At 44.6% G+C, this 27,426-nt stretch overlaps 1 protein-coding gene across 1 annotated transcript in view; it reads left to right on the forward strand.

Moving 5' to 3' along the window:
* PTX4 (pentraxin 4) overlaps positions 1 to 17,484 on the forward strand; it is a 105,880-nt gene extending 88,396 nt beyond the window's left edge. The window contains exon 3 of the mRNA XM_078663120.1: positions 13,015 to 17,484. Within this exon, the coding sequence (XP_078519246.1) occupies positions 13,015 to 13,655 (641 nt within the window). The 3' untranslated portion in view covers positions 13,656 to 17,484. The remainder of the gene's footprint in view (positions 1 to 13,014) is intronic.
* Positions 17,485 to 27,426: the final 9,942 nt, after the last annotated feature.

Below are 27,426 nucleotides of genomic sequence, written 5' to 3' on the forward strand. Positions count from 1 at the left end.
GAACATCTGACCGCACCCTTTTTTTAGAGTTAACGGTTTGACAAGTATGGCCTTGGCCACAAATACCCTCCCCCATGCCCGCCTCCTTCAGAAAGCTACTCTCTTTTACAAACTCTCCTCCACAGGTATCTCTTCTACATGCGCCTTCCGTAGTATCTTCTTTACAGCGTTCACACACCCATTTTTGCACAATTCTCCCTTGACTCCTCCGCTACACTCTTTTTTTGCAAACACGCCTTTTTATATCACGTATTTGATCTTTACAAGTCGTTTCATATGGAGCCTTTTTGGGTTTCGCCTGCCGAAGGCTGCGCTCTGCGCAGCTTTTCGGCGCAGGCGAAATCCTTTGAACGTCCCCCGGCTCCCATTGGCTAGCTCCATAAATGGAGGCTAGCCATTGGGTGCCGGATCTGTCCGTCAAGGCCGGACCAGATTCGGGGGCGTTCCCGAGAATTTTTCTCTTTTGCCCACGTCATGCGGCGGTGGGCGGGGCTTTTTTTTTGGCTGGTTGAGGTTTTTTTTTGCCATTCGCCGGCCGAGGAAGTCCAGGCTTGATTGACCCCTATGGCCCCACTGCTCCGCACCAGGATTCTCCTATGGAGTATACCCATCTTGTGGGGTTATGTGTTCAGTCAGATACCTTCTTTATTAAGGCACATTAGTCCGGCGTTTTTCCTTCACCCGGTATAGAGGCAGGCAGTCAGTCATTCTTTAATTTTTTCATTTGATGGAACGATACTGCGCATGCGCAGCGTCTCCTTCACGACTTGCGGCAGCCACTCTGCACTCGCACTGAACACTGCTCACCACTTCCCGATCCCGGAAATGGAGCACACCACACCCGGCGCCACGAGATTTGCGGCATACTTATAGAAGGCCGAACACCGTCAATGTAAGGCAGCCGCTGGAAGGGGTAGGTGCAGAAGCACGAGCATCCTGCTAGAACCATGAGTAAAACTCCCCCGTTAGGGGGACGAATGCGTGGTATCACTGACAGTATCTACCTACAGAGATGCTTGTATGTATGTACCTCGCCGTGTTTATCGATCGGGCGGGGGCTCACTTCGGGGGCCGCTGCTCTAATGATGGTGATTAATCTCCTCAGTTTGTCTCCGGGCATGATCACCCCCACCTGCCCCCTCCGGGGTGAGTCAGAGACGGGCTGGGAGGAGAGCGTTACAAGGGGATGCCTCGGAGGTTACTTGAATGACGGGGGCGGGAGCGGGTCTAAAGAAGCAGCGGTCATCTGCTTACTCCAGCCCCCAGCCAAATTCAATACTCGTGTTTAATTGCACTGACCTCCTTTCCCCGAGCGCCGAGGGAGGGGGCGGCCTCCTTCCGTTGCACATGGCATGGGGGGTGTTCATGCAGGGCTCTGGCACACGGGGACGCCTGCCCGCAAATAAAAATTATTCGGCTCCTCAGACTGGAGACAACCGATTTTTAACAAGGTTAGACGGAGGCTAATGGGACGTGCTAATTCCTCCTACTTCTCCAGACCTCTCTGCCGCCTCTCCCCCTCCCTCCCCCAACCCCTCTCTCTCTTCGAGAAGACTGATCGGGAAGTGGTGTAATGGGTCTTAACGCTAGCTCTACATTCCGATTTTTAACAAGGTTAGACGGAGGCTAATGGGACTTGCTAATTCCTCCTACTTCTCCAGACCTCTCTGCCGCCTCTCCCCCTCCCTCCCCCAACCCCCCTCTCTCTTCGAGAAGACTGATCGGGAAGTGGTGTAATGGGTCTTAACGCTAGATCTACATTTTTTCGCTGCTTTCTGAGAGCTCATTTTCCTAAAGTGTGTTTTTTGGTTTCGCCTGCGTGAACCCTGCCAGCATTATCACCTGCAACATACAAATGACCTGAAATGCGAAGAAAAAAATAATAATAAAATAAATAACACAACAGAGCCATGATGCAGAAACTGAACGCTGTGCGGCAACGAAGGGCATGGGGTGTTTCTCGTCACCGCCACCCGGGCCAATAGCAGGCAAAGCAGCAGGCGGCGTCAACGGTAAACACCCATTACAACGCATTTTTTACAACGCACTACCATTACAACGGAACTTTTACAACGCAAATACTATTACAACGCATTTATTTACAACGCATGTTTTTACAACGCAGGTACTTTTACAACGCATACCATTACAACGTAAGTATTGGTAAGTATATAATTATATTTAAAATGTTATATGTTAGGTTTTTTTTAAAGGGGTATTTTTAGGGTTCAGGGTCAGTTTTGGGTTTTTGGGTAAAGGGGTATTTTTAGGGTTCAGGGTCAGTTTTGGGTTTTTGGGTAAAGGGGTATTTTTAGGGTTCAGGGTCAGTTTTGGGTTTTTGGGTAAAGGGGTATTTTTAGGGTTCAGGGTCAGTTTTGGGTTTTTGGGTAAAGGGGTATTTTTAGGGTTCAGGGTCAGTTTTCAGTTTTTGGGTAAAGGGGTATTTTTAGGGTTTAGGGTCAGTTTTCAGTTTTTGGGTAAAGGGGTATTTTTAGGGTTCAGGGTCAGTTTTCAGTTTTTGTGTAAAGGGGTATTTTTAGGGTTTAGGGTCAGTTTTCAGTTTTTGGGTAAAGGGGTATTTTTAGGGTTCAGGGTCAGTTTTCAGTTTTTGGGTAAAGGGGTATTTTTAGGGTTTAGGGTCAGTTTTCAGTTTTTGGGTAAAGGGGTATTTTTTGGGTTCAGGGTCAGTTTTGGGTTTTTGGGTAAAAGGGTATTTTTAGGGTTCAGGGTCAGTTTTGGGTTTTTGGGTAAAGGGGTATTTTTAGGGTTCAGGGTCAGTTTTGGGAATTTTAGATAAAGGGGTACAAGAAAAAAATAAAATAAAAATAAATATAAATTAAATTAATTAAATAAAATTAAATTAAATTAAATTAAATACAATTACATTAAATAAAAATAATTTTAAATAATATACAATTAAAAAAATTATATATACTTACCAATACTTACGTTGTAATGGTATGCGTTGTAAAGGTACCTGCGTTGTAAAAAAATGCGTTGTAAATACATGCGTTGTAATAGTATTTGCGTTGTAAAAGTCCCGTTGTAACGGTATGCGTTGTAAAAGTATGCGTTTTAACGTCATACATCCGCGTCAACATACTGTATAGCTCTATGGATGTATATATGTGTATATTCATGACGTAGACGCCGGGGGCGTGGGCGGGAAAGACGAGAGGGCGGGGGTCTGTCATGTATTTACTTTGGCAATACTTGTCTGACTTGTCGTGCCAATAAAGTAGATTGTATCATGTTGTGAAGGATGGGCGGGCAGAGGAGAAAAAAAGGGGAGGAGGCAGGGAGGGTAGAGGAGTAGAGAGGGCAGAAAGGGGGCGGCAGGGCAGTGCAGGGGAGGAAAAGAAGGAAGGAGGAGGGCAGAAAGAAGGGGAGAGGAGGAGGCCACGAGAGGGAGACAGACAGGGGAGGTTGGAATGAATTGCTCGTCTTGCCAGCTGGAAGGCTCGGCTCCCTGAAAGTTTTCTCGGTGTCCTTTCGCTTGTCTTCTATCGGAGCGGACCCTCAAGGTGACATCTGGCCCGCCCCACCGGCTCCGCGGCAGTGCACACGCCCCTTAGCCCCGGCACCGACCTGCCAGTCGGGCTCCCCGGATGTGGCTCGAGCGCTGGGCCCGGCTTCCCACCTGCTCTCCCGGGTCCGAAGGCGCCTCAAAGCCTTGTTCATCTAGGCTGCATCACATTGTTGCCAGGCTTCAAACCTCCGATTGGCACAAGTCTTACTGTATTTAACTAGCTTGTCTTGCTTTTGCCCAGTTCTTCTCTTCGATACTTTATTCTCTGCGTGGGTTTATTTCGGGTGACGCGCGCTGCTGCGTATCTCCCCTCGTAGCTTGGACCAGCCCGTGGGTTGCAGGTTATATTTTTTTTTAATAGAATTTCTGTTCTGACTGCCACCGACCCTCCGTTTTCTTTAAACTGGATTTATTTCAAAGATTTCCGGTGGAATGCACGTTCGCTAATCGCCACCCTCAGCCCCTGGCACGGAGCGTCCCAGGGAGTGCCCGGACCTCCTCGTCGCTTCAGTGGATATCAGTCTGGGGCGGGAAGGCTGGCTGCAGTGCTATGGAGTGCTAGAGAGTGCCTAGGGAGTGCTAGAGAGTGCAGAGTGCCTAGGGAGTGCTAGAGAGTGCAGAGTGACTAGGGAGTGCTAGAGAGTGCAGAGTGACTAGTGAGTGCTAGGGAGTGCTAGAGAGTGCAGAGTGACTAGTGAGTGCTAGAGAGTGCAGAGTGCTAGGGAGTGCTAGAGAGTGCAGAGTGACTAGTGAGTGCTAGGGAGTGCTAGAGAGTGCAGAGTGACTAGGGAGTGCTAGAGAGTGCAGAGTGACTAGGGAGTGCTAGGGAGTGCTAGAGAATGCAGAGTGACTAGTGAGTGCTAGGGAGTGCTAGGGACTGCAGAGAGACTGCTAGGGAGTGCTAGGGAGTGCAGAGTGACTGCAGAATGCTAGGGAGTGCAGAGTGGCTGCCGAGATTAACCTAATGGCAATGTAAATGACAATGCCATTTATTTATCTGTTTTCAAAACCAACACATAAATACAAATTTTGTCATTTACAATGCCAATAGCTCTAACTTTTCCAAAGGCGAAACCATTGCATTGTAAATGCTTGTTTATAATGATGACAACCCAGCCTCCCGTGCAACATATGCACCCCCTCCCCCCCCCTGCCCTTCTGAGTCCCTACTTAATTAATGTTCTCCGTGGCCGCTCCTGCTCTATATATCAGCCAGGAGGCCATTATATCATAATGACCACTAGATGTCACTGGTGACCCAAAATGAGTTGCACGTTTAATTAAGATAAAAAGTATGTCAATGTGAACGTTCTTATACTGTTTTTAGAGGTTAAATCACAAACATTCCCAGTAGTAAGTCTGAGAAACTCTACAATTCGCAGGTTTCCAGGCGTCTTACTAGGTATAGTTTTACCCCCAGGGTAAAACACTGTTTACTGTAGAGAAACCTCTTGCCTAATATCCCATCCAAACTGAGGTGCACGTTTCCAGGGCTTTAAGTAGGCCAGGTCCCTCCAGGTCTCACACCCAGCAGAAACAAAAAGGTTCTCTATCACCCATGTTCATGTATTAAAATTTACAGGCAAAAAAACTAAAAATATCTGTAAAAACCGTTATGGAAACCCATATCAACGATGCAGTCCTTGTTTACATTTCACGTTTTATTTAATCTTGCATTCCATAAGTGTTTGCTCTTTCCAGGATGTTGTTTTTCTGTAGTGTTGTTTCCATGTAGCATATGACTCTTTTATAGCACAAACTGTGAAAAGTGTCACCTATAGGTGTCTGTGTGAGTTCAGATTTTGGGTGGGTGTTGTGGTGTCGGGCCTCAGGCCCACATGATGGCAAGGACGGACACAGACACTAGGGGTTTTGGTACAGTAAACTGGCCACAAGCACGTGCACCCGGGCCCTTTTATTAGCAGGGTCACATTACTCGTGACACCCGTGATGGATGGGTGTGTGGGTGTAGTTTGTCCAGCCCTCAAGGGAGTGGCTGGAAGTCCAGCTTCCTGCAGAACACTAGAACTTGTCCCGCAGGACATTACATTCCTCCCCAACTTATTAAGAAACAAACAAAGTGTTAGTCCAACCTGTGAGTACAAAACAAACAGTTAACTAAATACCACAGGGTCCATCAGTCTCTAGAGTCAGGTGACAGGACGACATCAGACCTGGGCTGGTGACTTTGTTTGCAGCAGAACCTTCTCGGCGGGCACCCGTAGTTTAACCTGAGGGGCTCAGGACACGACCGCTGGCTTGGAGACGTCTGCTGCATACTGTCAGTTCGCTGACGATGACATGTCTTGCTGTCTTGCCTGGCTTCCACTTTGCTGACGTCAGTGATGGTCTGTGGTGGGTTCTAACAGTTCCTTGTAGTGGGTTGCGTCGTGAACATGGATGGAGTCCCAAATGAGAATCCACAGAGGTGTTGCTGGACCGACTGTCCCTGTTGAACTGCTTGGCTGTGACTGGTAACCTGTCATTGGGGCAAAGTCTTTTCTCTCTCTCCCGCCTGGGGAGGCCCGTTGTCGGGGTTGCTGCGGGACTGTAGGAGGGCAGTACAGCAGCGGCTATGCCACTGTTTAATATGGCTGAAAGTAAGGGGAAAAAACGATACAGTGGGGTCAACACTGGCTGCGCTATAGCACTTTTATTTTCTTTACTTTCAGCTACGTTGCAGAGCAGTGCAACTGCTCTGCAACATGGCTAAAAAAACATTGACAAGGCCAATAGATCACGTGTAGGTGAGACCTATTGGTTTGCCAATGCTTGTTTTGCTTTTCAAACGTCTCCTTCAGCTCATTTTCTGAAAATCCACACTGTGATCGCAAATATAGACTTTTTGTGTTCACTGAATTAATTTCTTTTCCCAACATCACCTGATTATTTTAGGTAAATATACTGTTTGCACCCAAATATTCACTTTTAGATGCTAGTAAATAAACTCAGTTACACCAAATATTAGCCTGTCACTTCTGAATAAAATTGTCATCAATTCCAATTTTTCATTGTTGGTAAAAACTCGCAGGGCCAAATTTTGATTTGCACTGTAAAGGGAGCATGCAGTCACAAGGGCAGGAACTACTACTTTGGGTGGTATTGCTGCCCCAGTTGGGCGCAAATATAATTTTACAGGCCCGAAATGTGGATTAACATGCAGGTCCCAGAAATACCTGTCCAATTACCGCATATGATTCTCCAAATGTTTCACCTTCTATAAACAAGTGGAAATGTGTGGGGCAACTTATTTGGCTGATTTGATTCACAAGCAGCCCTTGAGGCGCATACAAATGTATGGGAATTGTAATCCTCAGTGCCATGGTGCTAAGGGGCAGTAGTGTAGTGAGTGTAGTGGTAGAGGAGTCAAAGAGGTGAATAAAAAGAACAAAATATTCCATAAGTATTTTGTTATTTTGTTTGCCTTCAAGTAACTCCATACAAAATAAAGCGCACACAGCGTAAATGAAAAATGAATGCAAGTTAAACGTATCGGTGGGAAAGGTACACTTTTACTTTATGAAACCTCAGTTGGTTAATGCGCCCACTTTAGATGTCTGTTTGTGTGAGACCAGAGAGGAACAGAATTGAATTCTAGTTGGCGCAGAGGATAATAGTGCTTTGTGTATTTATAGTGCTGCAAGGTCTCAGCCTGTGGCAGAAAGCATTGAGAATATGTAAGTCATTATTTTAAAATAATATTGCACACAGTATAAGCTAAGCTGTCCCAAACAATGTAGTTTCTTAGATACAACGGGAAACATCCTTTACAACGAAACTTTTACAACGCAGTGCTTTTACAACGCAGGTTTTACAAGGAAAACCGTTACAATGCATTGCGCTGGGGGGCGCTCTAAGATAGGGAATAGATTTAATTTACTATCCAACACCTTCCCTAGTGTCCACGGGGACTAGAGTTGGAATAGTAAATTAAACTATTGACTATCCAGCACCCCAAAGCGCTATGCGCTGTAAAGGTTTGCGTTGTAATACTTGCGTTGTAACAGCATGCGTGGTAAAAGCATGCGTTGTAACGTCATACATCCGATACAACAGGTGCTCTCAGAATATATATTTTAGCAGTAAGTAATCAGACTCTACCTTGTGCAAACATGTTTTTAAGTGTCTCCATTACTCCAGAATTCAGCTGATAACACCCATACATTACCTAATAAAAAATCCAAGGGGCTGATTACGACTTAGGAGGTGCGGGAGCAGGGTGGCACGCCACTGCCCTGCACCGCCAAAGTCAACCGCCTGCCAGATTAGGAGTTTTCTCCTGGTCTTGCAGGCAGTCCTTTGGCACTCCCACAGAGGTGCCTTTGAAAAAGGCACCATCATGTGAACAGCAAATACACAACAAGACCTAGACTATAACAGCACATGTAGCAATTTACCCTTGTTTAGAATATTTCATTTGTTGCTCTTTCATTAGCAAACATTACTCCCCTTCTTCAATATTACATGGGGTAGCTGAAATATCTAGGGTAGTGCTCAATTCAAAATATTTGCCCAATTCTCATTCAATAAAAAACAGTTGAGAGACCAATCATGCCACACTCAGTCTCGTGTCCAACATATATAGTGCTAAACCGAAAAAAAGTGTGTAGAAGCGAGATGGCACCTCACGGGCGCACCACCAAACGGGGACCTGACTGGTACTCGCCAGGACAGCCCTGTTGTCATCATCGGTACCATCAAGCTTAGAACAGAAAACAGTGTCCAAATACACAAAAGATTTGTGAAAAAGTGCAGCGGAAATATAGAAAAAAGAAGACAATACAGTGTCAAAAAACGTATAAAACACTCATAACACAACACAACCACTCCAATTTTATTCACTTTTTTGTGTTGTGTATGGAAAAACTAAAAAGGAAAAGCAGATGTGGTTATCACCAATTCAACCACTCATACTTTTACTTGCCGACATGTTTCATTGCCTGGTAACTTGTAGGCAATTTCATCAGGGCATCATATATATTAAAGCCACTGCAGATGGACCCACACGTCTTCACAACCTCATATGGCTATTGGTGCTCCTACCAGCCGGATGGAACACGGTTGTCATTTAGAATGCAAGAAAAATCGCAAAAAGTCGATTATTCACTTCTCCCCTTCTGGTAACGGACGTTTGAGAAGCGGCCGCTGTATCTCAGCCCGTGCCTCAACAAATGAAATATTCTAAACAAGGGTAAATTGCTACATGTGCTGTTATAGTCTAGGTCTTGTTGTGTATTTGCTGTATACTGAGTGGAGGGCGACCTATTGACTAGCTTTTCCCTCTAAAGCTCCTCTTTTTTCGAACCATCATGTGAACACCAAAGTAAGTTCCTGCATGGCATGGACTGTTGAGTCCATGGCTTGCAGGAACTGGACGTGCATGCACACAGGTGGTGCATGCTTCCCAGTGTACAGGGGCAACAGGGGGCACTGTAGGACCCCCTTTATGTCCCCACTGCCAGCCTTTTCATGGCAGACTCACCGCCATGAAAAGGCCGGGGAAACTCAGAATATGTTTGGCGGTGCCGCAGCTGCACCGCCCTTACCGCCGCACCAGCGCCAAGCAACGCGGTTCCCTGGCGCTTGTTGTGATCCCAAAACAGTCTGACCGCCGTACTCTTTAATACCGCGGTCGGACCACTGGTACAGCGATACCGACCACCACCACACCTCCACCACAGGTCCGGCAGTCCGATGGATTGCCAAACTCGTAATCAGGCCATAAATCTTTGTGACAATGAAGCTTTAGGTGACTCCAACAATTAAAGGCTGGTGAGAAAGCTTGTTTCTTCTTTAGCTCTCTGCACCCTGCCTCACTTTGCTTTCAGGCAGAGGCACCTCAAGATCAGCATTAACCATTCAGTGACAGCTATTTTTGTAAAACAGCAGTCCATGAAGTGGTAGTGAGGAGGCCAACAGAGTTTCATTCAAGAGGTAGAGCTCTAATCCTCTGGACCCCTGGGACCTCAGAGTAAAGGCCCAATCAAGAGGAAAGGAGCAAGATCCATGCATAGTATCAAACATGCGGGCCAGAAGAGAGTAAACTAAGTGAGGGCTTATTAGGTCGAAACCTAAAAGACAGCACAGCTGTCTGGTTTCAACAAACATATTCGGGACTGGAGAAAACTGACCTAGGTATGCATTCCACCCTTTGCTTACCAATGGCCTTGTCTTTTGTCATCCACATTTGCTTACTTTCTATAGGCTGGTGTTATTTGTATTAGGCTGTCGTGCTTGTGTTTGTTGCTCCCAATTAAGCAAAGCCTGTTTACCACTTCTCTGGCTGGCTCCTGGCATTCTTGCACGAGTGCTCGCTTTTCTGGGAAATCTTTCCTTTTTTTTGAGAGGTACTCCACAAGAATACATATGTTTCCAGTTTTCTCATTTGAAAAGAAATTCAAGAAGCAGTAAACATGCTGGATTTCTTGGAAGAGGTTTCTGCACTCCTGTCTTTCTGCTTGACTTCTATTTCTTTTTTCCGCCATTACCAGTTTATCAATCTTGCATGCCTGAAAGGAACAATGTTCTATCTATGAGCTTTTTTATTTTGGTCAGTGCTCTATACTAACAGAATAACTTAAACAATCCTCTGCCTCATTTTCATGCCTATGTCGTAGGTGCTGGAGGTAGGAGTGTGGGGTGTGGTGAAGCACCCCCGAAATAAGCGTGCTGGAGTTCAGATGTGAATGAGCAATAAACATGCCTTTATATTTTGTTTTTATCTTGTCACATTTTCTGTGCATTCAAAGACAGAGGTCAAATTATAGCTATGTCTTCAGAGGGAAGTTAGTGTTTACTTTTCTTTATCTGACTCCAAAGTGAGAGGATTATGTGACAATCATGTTGGGGTGAGAAAGGCTGTAGGATGTTAAGTTTTTTACAGCACACAGCAAAATTTAAATGCCAGTAAATGAACTGTACAAAAATATAAATCAAAATTACGAAAGCACAGATGAAGCACATTTTTGTAATTCTTGAGAGTGATGGAAACAAATATTTCAATACAATAAAAATAAATTAGTACACTAGGTGATGCAGAATTACACATATTATTGTTTGTGCACAATATAGTTGTACCAGAAAAACTGTATGTCTATGGAAATGCAATTGTAATTTCAATTGAAACTGTGTTATCTGTAATGGCAATTTGCTACCACACCACGCATACTTCACTTTAAGTCACTCCACTCAGCGACACTCTACACTATGCCACTCTACATCTCTCCACTATACTACCCTGTACTCTACTCTGCACCACTCTACACCACTCCACTCTATGACATTGTGTTCCAATGTGCAACATTCTACTCCAATCTACTCCAGTCTATGCCACTCTACATCTCTCCACTCTTCGACCGTCCACTCTACGACCCTCCACTCTATGCGGCTCCAGTCTATGCCACTCCACTCTACGCCACTCTACTCCACTCCACGCCCCTCTATCCCTCTCCACTCTGCAACACTCCACTCTACAACATACAACTTAACAACACTTCACTCCACTTTCTGACACTCCACTCTACTTGTATTTTGTATTTGTACTGGGTATTTGTAAAGCACGCAACTCATCCCCAGAGGGATATCCTGGAGCTAGACTATTATTGTTACTTGTTCTGATTTTGGACCAAGAGTGAGTATAGCCATATCTTCAGTTTTTTTCTGAAATGTCAGCAAATCTGAGACAGTGCATAATTCTTGAGGGAGCTTGTTCCATTGAGTGGAGGCCAAAAAGTTAAAAGAATGTCCGCCCATTTGGGATTTTTAGATTCTTCTGCAAGATACTAGAGTCTTATTGGCTGACCTGAGGTTCTGTGTGGGTTTGTGAAAGTTGACTTTGTTCAAAAATAACTTTTCAGGGCTGAGGGTACCCATGCAGATAAAAATGGAGAGAATGTGTGGGAGTTCATTTCTTTAGTATTTTAAGGGACAGTGCCTATTTCAAGATTGGATGGTGGTCAGGCATAGTGGCGAATGTGTGAAGAGGTAGAGGTGATAGCCTGCAGCTCAAGGCCTCCGCTATCATTAGTGTAGCAAGTGCAGTTGTACTGACTCACAAAAACCCAGTTATGGGGAGTAGTATTTTTGGGTCAAATAATGGCTGTGTTTGATTCATTTGTTGCTTTATATATCTTACATTTAATATGGATTAAGAGCTAAAGAAAAAGTACTCTGAAATGATGCGCCCTTTCCCTCCCACTACCCCAAACTTGCCATAAAGTTTTGGAGGTGGGACCAATTTCAAAATATTTTGCTTAGGGAGGCTCAGAGCAAAAATAATTGAAGACCTCTGGTCTAGAGACTGGGATCCAAAGGCCAGTGATTGCCCAGACATGATAGGGATTACCTTAATTGTTCAGCACTTGTGAACATACATACAGTGGTCAGTGGGAATATTCAATGTTACATTACATACCTTACAGTGCAAGTCCTTACAGCTACTTGCTGTAGGGGGCGCTGGATGTTGGAATAGTATAATTTACTATTCCAACTCCAGTCTGTGCAACAGTAGGGAAGGTGTTGGATTTTAAATCCACCACCTTGTGTCCCCTACAGCAAGTCGTTGTAACGACTTGCGTTGTATTGGTTTGCGATGTAACAACGCTGTCGTTGTAACGACCCTGTTGTAATGGCATTCGATGTATCGCATGCAATGTAAAGGCTGTCTCCTGGCCAGTAGCTATGTTTGTGGTCGTCACAAAGGGCAGTGGAGCAACAAAATGATATGCAGTAAAGGAAGGAGGAGGTAGACGGAAACATATCTACCACCTCTAACTCCCCCCCCCCCAGAGTGCAACCTCAACCTGGCACCCCTCCAGGGTCCCTGCTGATCTACTGTTAATGTAGTGGTTGCTGTACTAACAGTGCACTGGAGACGTCAGGTGAACGCCTATTCCAGTATTTCAGGTGAGAGCACCTAGCACCTCCAGCAAAGGCAAAACACTGGCATAGCTAACTGCTACTTGCCCTCGCCCCTTTCTCTTACAGTACACATGTGTTTTGGGCCATCTGCCTCACGTGTGTACAGTGCATCATTGTCCTTCGGAATCTAAGGGATAGGTTTGAGGAACCGTCCTGCGTGGAGCAGGGAGTCAATGGTGGTTGGTGGAAGAACCTGTGTGTGTGAGGAGGGAGAATCCCTATGCTATTCTGTAGCGTAAGTGTATTACGTATGATATGTAAGGTGTCCTGCATTCTCACCATCTCCCTGCATCTTCTGCTGCCCTGTAATGTCTTTGTGACCTGCTGCTGTGATGTCTTCATGTCTTGGTACATTGTAGTGTCACTGTTAGTTTTCGGCTTCTCTTTCGCGTGTCACACCTAGCAAAAAACAAATGTATTTGTTTCAAATGCATAGTTTCTTTATATAACACAGAGTTTTTATTTGTTTCACAGCCTATCATCCATCCTTGTTCTTTCATGTAAGTTTGAGATACAGCATATCTCTGCAATGTAATAACCCCTTTCGCTTTATATTTCCCTCCTAGTTTGCAACGTGGACTCCATGTTGGTTTTCCCCAGTCCTTCCCTGGAGAATGTGGCCATTTTCAGCCCTGGTTTCGAAGAGGCGATCCATGAGCTTTCAATCTGTACCTGGGTGAAGACTGGTGCCACCTATCTGGGCACCATGCTGTCCTACGCCACAGAGGAGAATGACAACAAACTAGTGTTGCATGGCCGCAATAGCACAAATCAAGGCACCATCCAGTTCGTCATCGGAGACCCAGCCTTCCGGGAGCTACCTGTGGTAGCACTATTGGACAACCGCTGGCATCACATATGCATCATCTGGTCCTCCATCCAGGGGAAATATTGGTTCTATGTGGACCGCCGTCTTGCTACCACCGGCTCCAGATTCCAGAAGGGCTATGAGCTCCCACCAGGAGGATCTCTTGTGCTGGGCCAGGAGCAGGACACCATTGGTGGGGGTTTCGACCGCTCAGAGGCCTTTGTGGGCAGCCTGGCTGGCTTTGCTGTGTGGAACCGAGCTCTTTCTCCTGGAGAGGTCTCTGGGATTGCCACAGGAAAAGGCCAGCCACGGGGAGCTATACTTACCTTGGGTGATGTTGCGTCTGTCGGTGGACTTGTACAGAGGGTGAACTGCACCTGCCTCGAGCACTGTCTGTAAATCTCATGTTTTTGTTGACCCTGAACTGCAAAGCTTTGTCAAGATCGTGATGTCACCCCTACCAGCCTGCCCGAAATTGTGGCAGATTTAGGGGAAGGTTGGACATATCTCCTAGAACGTAGACAACTTCTTCCTCTTTGCCCTTTGTGGTTGATGACCGCAGTAGAACCTCTGCCATGATTTGCATCTTCATTTGTCTCACAATATTGTTGTGTAAAGGTTCGTTGCTTTTTACATTCTGTAGGTCCCCTTGACGTGTGGCTGCCCCGTGTAATTCAAGGTCCATGGACTGAAAATAAACGAGCTGTGCGATCTGGAATGTCAAGGAAAACATTTAAAAAGCACACCAGTTACATTTAGAAACACAACTGTACACAAGGGAGAAAGCTTCCCAGCACGGCTCACACCACAGAAATAGAGTTTGGTTTATGCTCCCTCAAATATTATAAAATAAACATGTTCTATCTCAAGCAAAGTCTGTTGGGACTGATACCCACTCAATAAAAGGACTGAGCTTCTCTTGAAAGGGGGTGTCTACAGTGATGGCAGTGGAGGGCCATAGACCAAGCCCAGTTCTTAGTGGACTCAAAAGGCACAAATGCTTCATGGACACTGAGCACAGTTTATAAAGTGCCATCTCGACACTGGTATGTCAGGGCTCCATGTTGAGGTTGCATTTTTTACAGAATGCCTGTTCCCTGTTGGCAGCAGGATTCCATGCTCAGTGTGCCCATCCTACACAGATGCCTGGTCCCGATAGCAGGATTCCTTGTCTTGAGTGTGCCTGGTGCCCGGAGATACCGGGTTTCATGTTCTGGGTGCACCTCTTACACAGAGATCCTGGTGTCTGAGGGTAGTAGGATTCCATGTCCTGAGTGGATATCTTCCACAGAGTTCTGAATCCTGGGGATAGCAGGATTGTGTTCTGGGTACATCTCTCGCTAATAATTTCTGGTCCCTGAGGAAAGCAGGATTCGTGTTTAGAGCCCACCTCTTAGAGTGCATGGTTCCTGTAAGTGCCAGTTTTCATGTTCTGGGTCCACCTCTTACACATTGTTCCTGATCCCCAGGGGTAGCAGGATTACATATTCTCAGTACATCTCTTATATAGAATTTACGGTCCCCAGAGGTATCAGGACTGCAGGTTCTCAGCACATCTTCTCTTACAAACAGTTCCTGGTCCCCGTGGGTAGCAGGATTCCACGTTTGAGTGTACCTCTTACATAGAATTCCTGGTACCTGAGGGTAGCTGAATTCCATGTTCCGGGTGCACCTTTTACAGAGAGCAAGGTTGTTATGTATGGTGCTAGGCATGGGCAAAGTGGGCCCTGGCCCAGGGCTCCATCCTTTCAGCGGGCCCCATGATGGAACCAGCTCTGCCTTGCCTTGATGACCTTGAATAATTCTTAACAGCTTGTTTTAAGTGTCGTTTATACTTGGGTGATGTATTGGAGTCTATTGCAGACATTTGACAGAGAAATGTTTGTTTTTCAACACCATGCGACAGCCATAAAAACAGTGTCTTTTAGATCAACACAGGACCTCACATAGGAGAAAGGGCCGGGGGTCGCAAGGATTATTAGCAATAATATTAGTGAGCTGCTGCTGAATTATGTCATTGCGTGCCAGGTCAGTGACCTGACCAAAGAGGACATGAAAGAGCTGAAATTGGATCATAAATTCAAAGCTGTCAGGAACAGGGCCCCCCTAAATACGTTTGGCCCAGGGCTCCCAAAATCCTTAAGATGTCCCTGGTATGGCGGGGACTCCATGGTCCTAAGCCACCGCCTAGAGGGAGTGCTGCCCCGTAGGTTAAATTGACATCATTTTACGAGTGATCCCCTCACCAAGAGTACCTGGTGCCAGGGACTAGAGGGAGCTTGTGTTATGAACGCAAACTTTAAAGGCTCTGCCTGGGTCTTGGGGTATGAGTGGCTGAGTGGACTGAATGCGATTCTCACTGGGGGTGCCAAACACCTGAGTGTAGAGGGACTTTACTGAGGGAGCACCTGAGCCCTCTGGATATCTCGACTCAATGCACTGAGTGGACTCTGGGATATGGGCGCCAGGGAGGAAGCAGCTTCTTTACAGGAAGACCCTGGACCATGAGGCTAGAGGGAGTATAGACACTACACTACATTAACGCCCTTTAGGGTTTGTACTAGCCTTTTAAGGAACATATTGATTTTGGCGCCTTGCTGGTGACGAGTGTCTCATTTTCGATTGTGCCAGAACCCATTGGGGGATTTAACAGATTTGGTCACCACAGAGCAGGAGGCCCAAAAGTCTCGGTTACAGTCACAGTTGAACAATGAAGGAAGGTGGCATTTTAATATGCACAAAATACTTGCCGTAAACAATCCCCTTGAGGGAGCAGAAAGCTCTTGGCCATGTCGAATTGTCTGTGCCATCTGCCCTTGTTTGTTCGCCCATTGGACGGTGCCTTTGCTCAATCCGCCCCTTTGCACCAGAGGGGAAACTGGCCTATAGTGTAACAGAGCGATTTGCCTAAAGGCTGGTGTCTCGATGTTGTTGTCAGTTGCAGCTTTACCTGCTATGTGACTCTTGAGCCCTAGCCATACCAGCTTTTTAGAGTTACTAGTGTGTTAGTGTTTTTACAGCGCATGACCGTCTCTGCCACAGGTCAACATGATTTATACAGACAGCTACTACACTGCATTACATGTAGATGCCTTCTAGGCGGTGTAAACCTTCAGCATTATAGCTCCTCTGAGACAATATATTATCCCTACCCTAGACATTGATGGTTTATGCTTGCTTTCTATTTTTTTTTTATGTTGTGTTGCATTGAAAGTTCTATTTTGTACCGTGCATTATTGCTTTATAAATTATATAATTATTCAGATTTTTGTGTGTACACATATATTTCCCAGTAACTTCTGTCTTGGGCCGGGTGCCATGTTCACATGGAAGTGCTTGTTGTTGAGTTTAATACCAGATGCCTCTGCAGGTTTGGGGTGTTTGTTTTTGAACATGGGATCCCCATCTCCTCTTCTCTTGCCCTCTCACTACCACTGTCAGTTATAAATGCCTGTCAGGCATGTATACTCTTCATCACTGCGCCCCTCTTGGGGGACAGAAATGATCACTGCTCTCCTTGTGGCCAGTCACATCTTTACCTTAAAACACTGTTACCCATAGGGTGACCACTTTTACTGCTCAAAGGCCCAATATTAACACTCCAGGGGTATCCAGCATCTCCCCATCCTGTGACTGCACAGCTCATGACATGTGGACACAACAGCTCAACACTGGGGCTCACTAGAAGCCTGAGAAAACAGGACTCATCAGCGCTCTCTGATCTACAGGGGTTCCTCACTGGACGATACGACCTGGACCCCAGGTTCCACCATGTCGTCAGCCACACTTACAACCTGGCGGTCTACAGTGCCTCGTCCCTGGAGGCCGCCAGTTTCTGGAATCCCACCAGGTCTGATTAGTCCCTTCTCATGGTTCTCAACACTGCCCATCTCCCCTTTGCCTGGATCTTACCAGAGCATGTTTTTCCTATCCTTGTGGCAAGTAAAGCTCTGTGGCATTTCCTGGAGTCCCACCAGGACTTGTTGGGGCTTGCATCGGGTCCTTCTGCTCACCTCTTGTGGACACAAGCTCTGTTGACCAGCTCATGGCTCCTGTGCGTGGGACCTTGGATCAGGAGGACTGGCAAAATAAAGGAGAGTAAAGCAGGGTGGGTGAATCCATGTTTAATCAATTGCTTTTTTGAACATTGTAACATACTCCAGACCATGGTGACACATGTTTCCTCTGCAATAAATCATTCCATGTAAACTGTGTAAACAAAAGACTTGTTTTTCAGAGTTCAGAGAGGCAGTGTGAATGTGAGAGAGATCAGTGTGAGCAGCTGTCTGTAATAGCGCGCATGCGCACATACAGATACATTCATACATACACACATGTATTCAACATTCAGTAAGGACTTACTCGCTGGAGCGGTGACATCGGCTGGTGGGAGCGAGAAGCAGAAGGATTGCTTGTGTTCTTGGGTCTTTGGTTAAATAAGGGACAGAAGGCAGATCCCGCCGTCTCTTCTGATTGGCTGACCTTGTCAAGGGTCAGCCAGTGGAAGGAGGAACTTGCTTATCTCGTCGCAGAGTGGAGCGGATCAGTGAGAGTTGCTCTGTGACAAGCGTCAGTGATGGACAGCTGTTACCTGGACACTTCAGGGGTTAGATTTGAAGCACCCAGGTTCGAGTCTTTCACTGACCAACCCCTCATCATGAGGGGGAGGCTAAGAGAAGAATTTGCCAGGTCGAGGAAGTCACACCTTCTGGGTTGTGAAATCTTCAACATGGCAAATTTCGACTCAGGCAGCCATGTGCCTGCTCATTCAGCGCATGTACAGCGCATGGCTGCCTGACCCAAGCTTGAAAAGTGTCTACCATGCTTACCTCTGTTTAGCCAGACAGCCACTCTCCATCCATTGGGAAAAGGTGGAGGGGCAGAGCCCTGTGTCCTTAACGACATAAAGAAACTAACATATTGTGCACCTTTATCAAATGTGAATTCACTTTCATACTCTACTGCAGTAAGACCACTTAACTCCCCACTACCTGCCTCTGCTACTCCTTTCACGGGCTCTAATTAACTCTCCTAACACTCCCTGTGAAATATTTCACACCCTTCGGGTCCCATTTCCTTTTTTTATTAATCCACATTTTATCAAAATGTTCAAGGAACCTACATTATACAAACACTTGAGTGTCACATCCTCCATTGATAGCACATCTACGGTCGGTGTTACAATAAAGATGAACTGTGCAACTTGTTTTCAATTAATTTAAATGGTATCCTTATTCATAAATGTAACCATTAAATCGAAGTGGAATTTCTGTTCACTTAAATACATCTTCTTATCTTTTATCCTTATTTGGGTGTAAATGGCACGGATTATGCCCGTGGTGCCATAATCCGTGCTTAGCAGCAAACAAAAGCTGCTTCTCTGAATACCTTCAGGAAAGCACATTTGGATTATCCTTTGAGTTCTTGACTTCAATATAGAAGTGGAGGATATAGCGGAACAACCCACTGCAAACCCGCGTGTCTACCTCTACCCCTCTCAAGAGGCCCATAAATCTGGATTTCTCATTTTACGCATATGTAATGCTAATCATCATTATGATTTATGTGCCCAGTCCATGGAGCGTCGCATACTTTGCAGGAGAAGTAATAAAGCACATTAACAGATTTAAGTTTGTGGTAGGAGGACAACTCTGGGTTTGCAATTGCTGATGGTTGCTAGAGAGAGTCATAAGAAATGTGTCTTGCTCAGACTTCTCCATGCTGGAGACTCTGAGGCCTTCAGGGCAGTTGGTGGGAAGTTTCAAAGCTTGAGCTGCACAACTACAGGCCTGTGCACCCAGCATTGAGGGAAGGACAGTTGGAAGGATCTCACTGAATATCACTCACCTAGTCTTTGCACTTGCCTGTCACACCAATGAGGGCTGCACTTCCTGAGACCTAGAGCCATGCAAAACTTTATGGGGCACGGGTGCCATCTTGAAATTGATCTGTGAGTTCATGGGAAGCCGCTGCAGATCATAGAGGTAAGGAGAACAATGTTCGTGGAGAGATGGGTGTCTTGACTTCCAAGCAGCTGCTTTCTGTACTTGCTGGTGTTTCATGTGGAACAGACGTGCATGGTGTAGGGACACCGACACAAAGAGGCGGAACAATAAAAAGGTTAAGTAAGTATGAGTTTATTGTATTCATCTCATAGATTACTGTAGGTGTAACACATTTAAAAACGATTATTCTTAACATTTTAAAATTATTTAAAAATATATATATAAGTATCTTTGTACTGTGTCATAACGTATTAAGACTAGTTGGCCCCGTTATTTTCCAACATACTATGGGCCGAATCCAAGACTTCAGTTTTTCTACTAATAACAGTGTGGGGCTGCATAGTAAAACAAATATTAATTGCCTCATTTATTGTTCAAATGTTCTCTTCTTTGAAGGAGGCCCATAAGCAAAACTTCCTTAAAATCAGCAGTTTTGGACTTAGGCAAATAGTACGACCAATAAGTTCTACTTTTTAGCAACACAAGTGACATTGTCAACTGACACACAACTGACCGCTCTTGCCATTGATTCACAGAGTCCATGCTCCCTCAAACTCAAGTAATGCAGTATAAAAAGTCTAAATCTCAAATATTTCCTTTTTAATGTGCCTTATAGGTTCGATTTAATATAGTCTTGTTTTAATCAGAAGTAGGATGTATGGACCAAATAGGGATGTTTGTATCCTAGCAAGTATAAAAGATCTTTTTCATAGTTAATTCTGTCCAACGTTTTTCTTGACAACTTCTTCTGTGTAATGGGTTATATTGTAGTCAGTGGGTCTATTAGTGGTAGTTTCCCTTGATGTCATTATTAATGGGTGTCAAATTTAATTTCGAATATTTGTAAGAGTTATCATTATATTCTTATAAATTCAATATCTTAATGTTGTCAGATTTGCTTTAACAGTCACAAATATAGTTTATTGTTGCAGCAGTATGGGATGTGAGTAATTTTCAGGCTAAATGTACAGTGTGGGGTAGATATCCGGAGATATAGTATTTGTTTAATGTTTCGCATATATGTTTTGTCCAATTCAACTCTGTTTTTCGGAGTAAATACTGAAGAAGAAATAGGGAAGAGAGTGGTTTATTGCCCATTTTAACAGTTTGTTCCACAAACATTGATAATTGATTGGTCCCCGTTAACCCACCAATGTGTCTTCTAGACTCCCAGTGCCTCAGCCCTCATTGCCCTACCCCGTGTCTGCCTATTTATTTATTTATTTATTTATACAGCGCAACATTCACCCGGATGGATATCACAGCGCTAAGGAGAGCACAACCAAGGTGTAGGAGTGAAGTAATGGGGAAAGGTCTCTAAGTCCCCATATTTCATGGTCTCCTTGTTTCACCTTGTATTTACCAATGCCCTCCCTCCGTATCTCCCTCTCCCAACCTTGTTCTATTCTATTGCCTCTCTGTTACTGTGCTCCAGTGATGGCTGGTGGCATTTGAAAGTGGTGAAGCGTAAAAGTTCGGGATGAGTGACCTGTGGCGTGTGCACATAGGGCGCAAGCCCGACCGTCATAAGGGAGGTTTGGGTAATTTTAGAAGTTCAGGGGCTTCTCCCCCAACAAAATGTTTGAAAAAAAGAGTGAGAAAATGGTCATGTTCAAGCGAATTTGAGAAAGCAAGAAGGTTAATAAGGCAATTATGAAAAGTGTAGTTATGACATCAATAAAGAGATAATGATGTAGGTATCTGCTTATTCAGCATAACCACAGAACTGTCTAACAGACTTTGAGATAACAATGCTGAGTACCTCACAGAGTTTCTTATTTATTGATGTACTTTTAAAAGTGAGAACTACTGAGGTAATAAAAGTTATTGTGATTTGTTGGACTGCCTTTCTTTAGTAAAAAGGCTATTAAGAAGATGAGTATTGTGTGGGTTCAGGGTAAACATCCTCAGCAGGTATATGAGGGAACTGGGCTGCACTGGCAACCTCACTATTTTTTAGCAAAGTGCTGTTGCATTACTGGTCTCTGGATTGAAAGTTGATAGTATTAAGAATCAAACTGCTATAGGGTTTCTAATCCCAGGGTCTGATGCTAGTGTAGGAGAGGTAGAATGCAAGGAGACATGCAGGGTGCCCACAGAGGCACAGCACGCTGGCAGCACTGGTTTCCATGCACATCACATGATCGCACACACCCTGGGAGTCAGTGAATCACACCAGGTACGGAGAGGAACAGAATTTACCTGAGGGATTGAGTAAAGATCTTTTTGTTCTAATTTTATGTCAGTCAGTCAGTCAAAGTTGGCTTTATTTCGATATGGAACATATCTTTAAAAGCAGCACAATACAATTTTAAAATGCATAAAAAAGCCATTTTCATAGAAGACAGTTATACAAAAATCGAAATACGAATGGTAACAATAAATTACATAAAATTAACAATTTTAAAATCTCAATTAAACAACATAAGAAAGCCTTTTTGACCTAATCAGCCATGCCCAATTAAAAAACTTCACCATGCCACAGACAAGTAGGGGCCGTGTGTCAGATTTCAAAATGAGTAAGGCCTCACCACATTGTCTGTTGCCTAATTCTTTGCAAAGGGGTTTCAGCCACCTAAGGCGAGGGGCATTGTATGCAGGGCATACGAAAAGAAAATGAGGGACCGACTCGATCATGATCTCACAGAATGGAGTAGTCTGTACAGGTGGCTTCCATCTGGCAGTCAGTTCACAAACAGGCAACACTCCTATTCTGAATTTGAAATATAAAGCCCTGTCTCTAGATTTTGAGATAATATCGAGATAGGGCTCTCGAAATGCCACCTCCTTTAGTAGTAGGAATTCGACAGTAGATCTACCTACATTAGAGTTTGAATTTCTCGAATCCCTTACCCAATTCCAATAGAATTGTTTCAAAACAGACTTGGGCAGTGCGGACCTAGACTGCCAAACCTCTCCAAGACCCACTTCTCCAGTAGACACTTCACATCCCTCAACCATCCTATTTTGTACCAACCAGGCATTAATAAAACCTCTTTTAGCCCCTCCACATAACTAGCAAGTTCCGGAACTCTCCATAAACGAGCCCAGAGAAGAAGAGGGCGCAACCTTAACTGATCTTTAATGGAGCGACAGCCCATATCGAGGAGTAGGGGAAGGGTGGGAGTACTATAAGGGAGACCCATTAAATCCTTCAAGAATTTGTTTTCTGAGCAAGTTAGCTGATCCACATTCTGTTCCCCCCAAAGCTCCGCCCTATAAAGCGCCGCACTCACGCCTCTTGCCTTGTAGATATCCAGAACTGGTGCGATTGGTTTGAGAGTAGAGGACCGTTGTTCTTTAAGCAGGGCCCCCACCACCCTTTTGTGGTTTAGCAACATTTTTTGGAGATGCCAGTTCCACCTCATGGTGTCGGAGAGGCGGATTCCTAAATAGTCAAACTCCTTAACCCTTTCAAGGGATACTGAGTTCAACACAGGAGGCCTGCCCATCTTCTTCGGGGATTCAGTACCAGATATTTGGTCTTTCCTGTATTAATTTCTAACCCCCCACATCGCAAAAAGATTGGAACCTGTCAAGGAGGCTCTGCAGCCCAACCGTAGTCTTCGAAATCAAGAGGGTGTCGCCTGCAAATAGAAGCGTGGGTATTCTTCTGCCCGCCAGGGATGGAGCATCTGAAGGATATTGTAAAAGATGCTCCACCACACCGTTAACATATAATGAAAACAGGGTGGGGGCTAAAACACAGCCCTGACGGACACCTCTATTTACAGCTATTCTGGCGTTCTTTTGGCCCTGATTTCCCCACTGAACCTGGGCAAAATTTTCTGCGTGGAACTTGATTATCAAAGACAATAGGTACCGTGGCATGCCCAAATCAGATAGGACCCTCCATAAGTGGCTGCGAGGCACTAGGTCAAAGGAAGTCTGTAGGTCTATAAAAGTGAGATACAGACTGCCTTTGCCCAGCACAACCACCTTCCAGCATAACAACAACAGGCGAAATGATTGTTCGATGGTCCCGGTACCTGACCTAAAACCTGCCTGGTAGTCAGAAAGTATCCTGTTCTCCTCAACCCACTGTAACACCCTCCCCAAAACCACCTTTCCTGCTACCTTCTGTGAAGAATCCAGTAAACTTATAGGGCGATAATTAGCTGGGTCGTCCCGGCTCCCTTTTTTGAAAATCGGGACGACCTCAGCGCCCATCCATGAGCTTGGGAGAGGAGCGTCATAAAAGCTTGCATTAAGTAGTGATGCTATAAGCTTTCCCCATTCTAATTTGGAAAATCTAATCAAATCCCCAGGTAGGCCATCCAGCCCCGCAGCTTTATTTGGGATAAGACAAGAAATTGCATCCTCTACTTCCTTCCCTGTAAACAGAAGATCCTCACCTAGCCCAAAAGAGTCCACTGAAACATGTTCAGTAGGATCTTCCCCCTCGCCCGATGCCACAGTATACAGTTTGGAAAAATGATTAAACCATGACACCTCAGGGATATTACATGTTACAAGGGAATCCATGGGTTTGTCCTTGGCTCTGACTAATTCCCAGAAACCCCTCGAGTCCCTCCCAGCGCTAGCCAGTTTTAGGTCGCACCAAAACTGGTTCTCCCACTCTTTCTTCGCCATACAAATAGCGCGCCCATACATCTTCCTGGCAGTGCTAACTAAACCACTATCCTTAATTTTGACCTCCATGATTAAATCTCTTTTGGCGCTTCGGCAGGAAGCAGAATACCAGCCGGGGTTGCCTTTAGGACGCCCCATCCTGTTGGCCCTATGGCCTGGGTTCCGCATAATAAAAAGGTCACCTAAAGCTTTGGTAGTGTTGCTAAATAGAGTAGAAACCTCATAGGGATTTAATGCAACATTATCTGGATAGGGCACTGGCCATAATAGATCTTATTTCCAGAATCTTTCCTTCATCAAGAGCAACCTTTTCCCATTTTAAGCGTCTCCCACAGTTCGAGGGGCGAACTTCGCACGTTGACTTCCAGACCTGGGGTGCTTGCAGTTTTTTCCCACCCGTCCACTTTGGGGACAGTGACAAAGATAGCGGGTTATGATCGCTGTCAGTTAGAGGTAAAACTGCCATATCCAACAAAAACTCCCAGAGTCTGAAATTGAACAGGATATAGTCAATTCGAGATGAATGACCTACCCTGTTAAAGGTGTGAGCCCCACAGGAATCCGACTTTGTCCGTCCATTTACTGCCCTGACACCATATTCCAGGGTCAGGACATTTAAATGGATAGCTTTTTGGGTCCAACTTTTAATAGATGGTATTGAGAGGGATGGTATACCTCTCCTGGCATCATCCTCCTGGCTGCCTAGAATATCATCTACCGCTAGGAGGTCAAAGGTGCAATTGAAATCCCCTGCTATCATTATATATGTGTCTGCACTACCAGATCTGAGTTCGCCCTCGAGGGCTGTTAAAGTCGATGAGGGCGTACTTCCTTTTGAGGATCTAGCATAAACGTTAAAGATCACTAGGGACCGCCCCCCTAAAGGCCCTCTAATTACTAGTCTCTGTAAGTCCGGAGACTTGGTATCTATACTCGTTAGATGGTAACCCAGTGAGATACTTATCCAGATTAATAGCCCACTGTTGTGAAGAATCAGGTCCACACATAGTAAGTTGGTTCCAGGAATAGGTTTTATTCGTAGATTCTAGGAACAGCTTAACAACCACAGACTGGCATCGAACTCAGTCAGGCTCCAACTGACCCTCACAGAACCACAGAGTCAGAACAGAGATAGAACATTCTAAGTTCCATGCAGCCTGTATGCCAAGAAGCAAACAAGTAGCATACAACACACCTCCCCCCATTGAGAGAGAAAAAAAAAAGAGAAAAAAAACTAAGAACAAACATAATCTTTCATCTTTACAGGTGGATGCGAAACACATGAACTTCTCCTAATAACGCAATCTGCAACTTCATGTACAGAGTCATCCTGTCCCACAGGATTACCATCAACAACCCCACTGCCACTCAAAACTTCAGAGTCATCATTGGTGTTGTTGATAACATCCTGTAAATCATGAATGGTAACAATAGGCTCATTGGAACAAGCAAAATCATTAGAACAAGCAAAATCATTAGACAAAGCATTTTGAGAATCTTGCAGAGTGTAAAAGTCATCTAAAAAATATTGATCATCATCCTCATCATTCACGTGAGAAAATGATTTTTTAGAATTCAAAAACGATTTGTCAGATCTAACAATAGATACACGTCTAAAATTCCAAATTTTCCCCCCTTCAACATGTACAGCTTTGCTGAATACCTCCGTTACTCTAACAGGATCAGACCACTTTGCCCACCTTCTAGAAAGTGTACTTCCAAATTTTACACGTACCAAATCACCAATCCTGATCTTGTGACTAAATACCTTCCTATTCGAACTTTTGCCCATTTTCTCTTGATATGTTTTAACATGTTCTCTTACTTTATTTAAATGAGGACAAGACACACCCGAAACATCAGATTTTAACCACCAAGGCAACAATTTAGAACCAGCTTTGCGACCTCTTAATAATTCAAAAGGAGAACAACCAGTTACAGATTGGGTGAAATCCGATAAGTGAGTAAAGTGGCACGTAGCACCTTCTTCCAATCCAAATCACTCCTGACTGCTAACTGAATGGATTCCTTAATCACTCTGTTAAAAAGCTCAATTTGACCATTGGCCTGCGGGTTATAATTGGAAACCCTCTTGTGAGTAATACCCTGCTCTTTAAAATACAATTCAATTTCATTGCTAATAAACTGCGAGCCATTATCTGAAATTATTTCGGATGGTAAACCTTCACGACTGAAAATGTTACTAAGAAATTCAATGACTGACTAGAAGTAACCCTTTCTACAATTTTGACCTCCGGCCACTTCGAAAAATAGTCAATCAGGACTAACCCAAAAACCTCTTTACTACCAGACAAATTCAAAGGCCCAATGATGTCAATCCCTAACCTTCTCCAAGGACCCTCAGAATACTCAATAGGGGTAACCAAAGTGGATAAGGGTTTTACAGTCTTATCACTATTGGAACATGGAAGACAATTCCTGACCCATCTATCGACAAAAGCATCCATTGAAGGCCACCAATAGTATTCCCGTAATCGTCTCTTAGTGGTTGACATGCCCATATGACCCTCATGAGCAATCCTAATTAAATTTTCCCTGACAGCAAGAGGAGGTACTATTTTGTCACCCCTGGTAATAATATTGTGAGAACACATAAGTTCCTCCTTGACTTTGAAAAAAGAACCCAAGTCACCTGACAGCTTCCTCTCTTCAGGCCAACCACACTTCAGATAGGTATCAACTAGACAAAGAATATTATCTTCTAACATAGCTTTCGCCCAAAAATCTTCAGAAGTCGCCTCCATATCACTCACATTTATGTCTTTCATGGTATAATCTACATCACATTCTTCCGAATGTTCACCACCCTGATGAGGCAAGGCCAATCTAGACATGCAATCTGCATGCACATTGAGTCTACCGGGAATATACTCCACGGTGCATTGATACTCTTGTAATTTGGCTGCCAACCTACCCAAACGAGCTGTTAAAATCCTGCCACCACCCGCACCTAACATATTTACAAGAGGCTTGTGGTCAGTTCTAAGTACAAATTTTGTACCCCACAAAAACTGTCGAAAATGCTGGGCCGCCCAAGTACAAGCCAATAATTCTTTCTCAATTGTAGAATAATTAAATTCAGCCCCTTTCAAGGTTCTTGAAGCGTAAGAGACAATACTTTCTCCACAACCACCTTTCTGTAGGAGAACTGCCCCTAATCCAGTATTACTTGCATCGACTGAAACAATACATTCTTTACCCACAACAAATGGTTTTAAAAAAGGAGCCGAACAAATCTCCTTTTTTAACACGTCAAATTGCAGTTGCTGTTCATTACTCCATAGGAATTTAGCATTTTTCTTGAGTAACACTCGAAGAGAAGACACTTTGGAAGCATAATTTTTTACAAACCTGCTAAAATATTCAGTTAAACCAAGAAAGGAAGACAATTGATCCTTATTGATCGGAGCAGGTGCTTTGGAAATACTAGCAATATGATCGAACTTTGGTTTAATACCTTCCTTGGAAACCTCATGTCCCAAATACTCAACCTTCAGTTGTCTAAATTTACATTTGGAGAACTTTAGTGTTAACCCTTTTGATTGTATGTT

This window comes from Lissotriton helveticus, chromosome 10 (genome assembly GCF_964261635.1).
Source record: "Lissotriton helveticus chromosome 10, aLisHel1.1, whole genome shotgun sequence".
Taxonomy (NCBI): Eukaryota; Metazoa; Chordata; class Amphibia; order Caudata; family Salamandridae; genus Lissotriton; species Lissotriton helveticus.